The sequence below is a fragment of the Nanorana parkeri genome, unplaced genomic scaffold, assembly GCF_000935625.1.
Source record: "Nanorana parkeri isolate BGI_ZX_2015 unplaced genomic scaffold, ASM93562v1 scaffold70, whole genome shotgun sequence".
Lineage (NCBI taxonomy): Eukaryota > Metazoa > Chordata > Amphibia > Anura > Dicroglossidae > Nanorana > Nanorana parkeri.
The window spans coordinates 1,139,367-1,145,331 of record NW_017306338.1 but is presented as its reverse complement, the minus strand read 5'-3'; the positions used below and the strand labels follow the sequence as shown (position 1 = coordinate 1,145,331).

Below are 5,965 nucleotides of genomic sequence, written 5' to 3'. Positions count from 1 at the left end.
TATATATATATATTTCTGGTTGCTTGAGAGGTACTATTAACCATACCCCATACTATAACATATCATAACAAACTCTATATTGATATTCATATTGAAATGCAGTAATCAAAGGCGAAGACAAATAGACAAACTAAAGACAAAACAGACACAAGATCATTTCCAGGATAATACATGCCACGGATCAGCAGAACAGGGAGTACACAGGGGATTTTTTTTTCTGGTTAGATGAGTTTTGGTTTGTTGAATACTGGATAACAGAGTTTACTGTATTTACACAAAAATGCATTCAAAACCATTTTAGTGAACCTAAATACGATACCCATTTTTTTTTGTAACATATAAAAGATATAGTTGCATCGAGTAAATGGAGAACACACATGTCAAGCCTTAAATTTGCATGCGCCCGTGAAATGGCAACAAACGTTGATACTCAAAATTGTCCAAAAGCAATGGTTTAAAAATATTTACAGATCATTAGTTTAGTGTAAACAGTGAATAATGGCACTAGAATTATTGCTCCTACCCTGGCATGCATGGAACATGTGTGCCGCAATTCTAATTTTTTTTTACTTAAAGGAGAACTATGACATGAGTGATTTCCACTCACCTCATAGTTCTAGCCGACCTGTGACAATGAGACTGTTACAGGTCGGCTCAGTAGATCGGGAGGTGAGGGAACAGATACCGGCGTTCGCTCACCTCTCGATCCCGTCACGGCTCTCTGCCGTGACAGGGGAGGGGCTGGATTCCCCCCTCCCCACTCCGATCCGCCAGCGCTGACTGGCGGAACGGACGGGGGAGGGGGCGGGTAGAGCTGGCTCTGCCTCTAGATAGGCAGAGCCAGCTGTCACTCATGCAGCTGGGCGGATCTCGACATCGATGTCGGGATCCGCTCCGGCTGTGGCGTCTCAGTATACCGCGAGCTGTAGCTCGCGGTATACTGAGCTTAGGGTAACGGGAGGACGCTAGTTTGTGTCCTCCCGTTACCCTAAGGAGAACTATGGGGAAAAGCCCTGACCCCATAGTTCTCCTTTAAGTGTATTACTATCACATAGTGAGCCAATTGTCCCCCATGTGATAGTACATTATAGGTGACAGGTTCTCTTTAAGGAGAAACTTGTGGTCCATTACACCTCTAATGTCACCTTTCTACTCCATTGATCAGCTTCTGCCCTGGCCACAGTGGCTGGAGAAGTACAGCTCAGAAATATGGCTCATGGCGACAGGAAAAAGGATGACGTTTTCAATAAAGCTGCTTGTAGCTGGCTGGGTGGCTGAAAGCTTTGTAAAAGCCTGCTCTACACACTGCACTTACACTAGCTGAAGCCTGTATTTACAAGGCCTAAGTGTGCATCAGTCATGCATCCATATAAAGAACACTTTTGATGAAGCACAATGCATATAACAAAGCAATATACTGTACAAGCCTATACAAGCAAAAAAAGATGAAATAATATTCTATGAAACGTAATTTCACTGCCCAGCTTTCTAGTCAGAAATGAGGAGGCAGGCTGTCAAGGTGAAATTATCGGAAAAGTAGTGGGAAAGATGTAAATAAAGTTGCACAATATTGTTACAGAACAACACACAACAGCAAAACTTACAGATGATGCAGACAACCCACCTGTCATGCTCTTTGTCCACAAGATGGTACCTAGCTCTGAATGCCACAAGATGGGCATAATAAGCAGGAGCAGGGATGGAGACAGATCGAGTGCATCTGACATAGGTGTGGCACAGCTGGTAGGTTAGCAGCTGGAGTTCGTCAGCAGTAAAACAGTTGTCATCCCACAAGACATGATAGTGAGAAGGCCTGCTAGTACCCTAAAGGAGAAAGGCACTCCATGAAGGACATTTACTACACAAGGCTCAAAAACCCACCATAATATCCGAATGACAAGCGAATCATTCCTGCATACGGTCAGGATTTAAAAATTGCAATACTGAGAGGATACTGAAATTACCGAGGACTTAAACAGGCTCTAGGTTTAATTTGTGCATATATCAGCTATACATTCAGATAGGGTAACTATCGGAACTGACTGCACTGGTGTGAACAGAGCACCAGAAATCCCATTGGAAAGCATTGTGACGTGATTTTGATGCACCTGCCAAACTGAACGGACTGCATCACAACTGCATCTGGTGTGAACTAGCCCTTAAAGTGACATTAAAGTCAAAAAATGTTGCCGTCCCCCCAATGTTAATGTCAGCACTTACCTTAAATGATGTATCTTATTCCGATCTTCTTTCCTGATGTTTTCATCTGTCCCTCCAGCGCTGACTCCTCTGTCCTTGCTGGCACTTCTGATCCAGCGGTGTCTGCATGCGGGTGCACGCGTCCATAGACTTACCATGCGTCTCTGCTCGTCTCCCGCCCCAAGATGCTTTGCGGCCGCCGGAGCAGTTTCGGATTCTCGGACGGGAGCGCGTGGCGAAAACAGGGTAAGTGTAAACTGCTGTTAAAGCGTTTTTAGAAAAAATACTTTTTGCCTATATATACTGCTTGCTAGCAGTAGATAAAGGCAAAAAAAGGGGAGGGTTTAGAACCCCTTTAATGAAAGTTTCTTAAGTGGCCACTAGATGGTGGAGGTACTCTGCTCAAACCTTAAAACGGTCTGTTTCTTACCAACAAGTCAAACATGTTGGCATTGATTAACTAAAGGAGTAAAGGCTGCTTACTTTGTAACCTGATCGTTGACTTTGAAGAGTGAATACATAAGGAGCACATGTGTTCACTTTCAATACCCAATCACGTGCAAGGAAATAAAAAATAAAAAAAAGGATTTTTACTAACATGATTGGTTGATTCATTGATCACAGCTTTAAATTATTTACTAAGCTGAGAGAAAATGTACTTTGCAATGCAAACGGTCTTTATTCCATTAGTAAGAAACCCCTATGTGCCAGTATCAGCCAGATATGTGCCAATATATCACACTTTAAATGTGCCTTTGATTGTAAATAAACATGGATGTAACATCACAGGGAAAGGCACCTTACCTGTATTCCAGCATGACTGCAGAGGTAAAAGTCAAACTCATATGGATGAGTTATGTCCGTGTCCACCGTCGTACCAGCTGGAATGTTGCCACTTCTTCCAACCTGGTGTAAAGAACGAGTGTGCAAAACGTAATATTAAATGGTAAGTTGTCAGAAACATGATGTCATTACCTAGACAATCCTCCACAAATGAGAACAGTCCACAGATGTATGTGTGATCAAATGTATAAAATGCTTGTGCAACCAGATGCACGTGATTTATCAGATGTGTAACTTGCATGTAGCAGAAAAACCACACATTCTATTAGGGAAACTAAAAATATTAATGGAATAATATATGCCAACTAGCACTTTTCTGAAATAACTAAAGACATGTATTCAAAAACGGAGGTCAAGAGGCAAATTTACAGCTATGCATTTATGTAATGACCTAGCTGTATTTGGTTATCTTTTGGGGCTTTGAATATTATTTAGATCTAAAATCTAGATTATGTGGAGCCTTAGGGCTCTTGCAGAGGTTGTAAGGGGATCTTTGAGCAGTGCATGTTATCCGGCATTCAAGCAAATCGGCACTCTCAAGCAACCGGCAACAAAAATAAAAAATTGAGTGGCTTGATGCACACTAAAACATTTTGTTAACAACTAAATTTAGTTCCTAACAAAATGCTTTGTTTACATTCTGCTGCCAACCTGCTATTGACTTTCTCAGGTCTGCTCCTCTGATCAGTGGACAGGGTTTCAATAGCCAGATTGCTATTAGAAATAGCCAATAGCAGGCTGGCTATTGCACCCGCCCACTGTGCAGAGGAGCGGACCGGACAGAGAACTTTGTCAGTTCTGTACCTCTGTTCAGTGGGTGAGGCTTCAAAAGCCAGCTTGCTATTGGATATAGAAGTCTGGCTATTGCTCCCGGCTGCAGACATTCACCTGTCGGCTGCGGAAGCTAGCCAGCAGGTGAATGGGGCTGGTGGGGGGGAGTTGCATGAGAGTTACTATTAGCTCTCAAGCAACTAGGAACTACAGTTATCCAGCACCTACCAATCTCTGTGTGTGTCGGATAACTGAGAGTTTACTGGTTATATGCAGCTAGAATTTTATATTTCAACTTCACCTATAAAAGGTTAAGCTTTATTACAGCCCTGCTGCTGCCTGATCTGCTCTAATGGTTTTTAATGTAGTTGGAAAGCTCACTGATCAGGGAGGACTGGGAGAGTGTAAGGTCAACCTTAAACATTATCAGGAGAAGATGAGATTTACATATACTTTTGCTGCTTATATCTAAACCTAGGTACACAGGGGACCCTATCCCCTCAAAAAATGTTGATCATTAGAATGAAGGGACATGATGGGAAATCAGCGGAATAGTGCTGAAGGACTGTATGGGTATTCTGACATTGGCTGACGCAACTGTCAGAATACAATGTATGCAGTGAGAAATTCGTGCGGACACCAAGGGGAGAATTTATCAAAACAGGAGCAGATTTGCACAGCAACCAATCAGCTATCTCTCATCCCCCCAAGCCCCATATCACCTGTTCAGTCTGAATTTTCCAGGATTGTGTCAGATTTATATGCCTATACATCTCAGGGTATAACCATTGGAAGTGCCTGGAAAATGCATGTAAAACGCCTGCACACACTAGATGGAAAGCTTCACAGAATAAATAAAAAAAAAAAAAAAGAAGGTTGTTTAAATAATATTGTACTCACCCTTTCAGTTCGGTCTGCGCAGAACAGCCTTGTATGGTGTCTTTTCTGTACTACAATGTATGTGATTCCAGGCTGGTAGTCTTTCTCCAGACTAATGCAGGCTTCTCGGATTGCTAGCAGCTCATAATACAGCACCTGCTTACAAAACAGACCAATAAGTTCTTCTGTAGGTATAACCGATTAGCTTGATTTCCTTTGTTTTGTTTTAAAAGGAGCCTGTGAGAATATCAATATGGAAGCGGACTTGTATTTAGCCAGTTATGTACATGATGCGTGCTACACACTACCAAAAAAAACAATTCCAGTTCAAATATTTTGGGCTTTGTAGTACACTCAGCCCTCCTCCCCACAGCTCTTTGACCACAGTTACCTGTTTACACAGGCGCAGATCATTCTGAAAAGATCTAAACTGACAGCTGCAGTCAAGAAGAGGTATAATGTAGCAATGTCCTAATTGTTTCATTGCAACTTCTCTGGTTAACTCATAGCTCACAGGGGTGACCTCTGATCTGCATATTATGTCAATTAAAAGGAACATTGTAAGTAACAAAACAAAAAGTGTTTCTGTTTAACCCCTTAGTAATAATTTGTTAACCTTATTCAGCCATTAACTCTTTCCTCTTTTCGCCCTAGCTATTTTGCTACCATGAAAATGTATGTAAACCTCAAAAGGGACATTACATTAACTCATTCCTTTAATAATAAACAGTAAATGGCCTGCTGCATATTATGTCCCTGCAGTCTCTTTTGCTATAAAATACCTGGTGATCCTGCCAGTTCCCCTTTCTCCCATCTAACCCTGACCAAACCAGGCACGGAAACAGATCAGTTTAGGCGTGGTCAGTTTGCGTGCTTGATGTAGAAGTTACAGGATGCCACGTTTGTGCACAGTGTACATGTACTCCTGCGCTCAGCTTAGCCTGCATGTCTGCCGCCATGCTCCTACCCAGCCCAGCATAAGCAGCTGCCTATAAGAGTGTGGTCTGCTTTGCCACCACGCCCCCTCACCCAGCCCTGCTACAACAGCAGCGTGTGGGACAGTAAATTGCAGAAGGAAACTCTTCTACAACCCAGCATACACAGAAGGGGAATGTATGCTGTGTATAATGTCACACAGGAAGCCAGCCCCTCACCTGAAAAGACACGCCTGCCACATTAGGAAGGAGGACAAGAAAGGAGGTTGTGACCACTGAATATAACTGCTGAAAAAGGTATGGGAAATATTTTATTTAAAAAGATATATATATATATA

The 5,965-nt window shown here is 42.4% G+C and overlaps 1 protein-coding gene across 1 annotated transcript in view; it reads right to left on the bottom strand.

Annotated features, from left to right (window-relative positions):
* Positions 1 to 5,965, bottom strand: part of LOC108804732 (protein argonaute-3) — an 80,632-nt gene that overhangs the window by 864 nt on the left and 73,803 nt on the right. The window contains exons 16-18 of the mRNA XM_018576598.1: positions 4,714 to 4,848; positions 3,004 to 3,105; positions 1,625 to 1,824 (exon numbers count right to left, since the gene is read on the bottom strand). Of these exons, the coding sequence (XP_018432100.1) occupies positions 1,625 to 1,824; positions 3,004 to 3,105; positions 4,714 to 4,848 (437 nt within the window). The remainder of the gene's footprint in view (positions 1 to 1,624; positions 1,825 to 3,003; positions 3,106 to 4,713; positions 4,849 to 5,965) is intronic.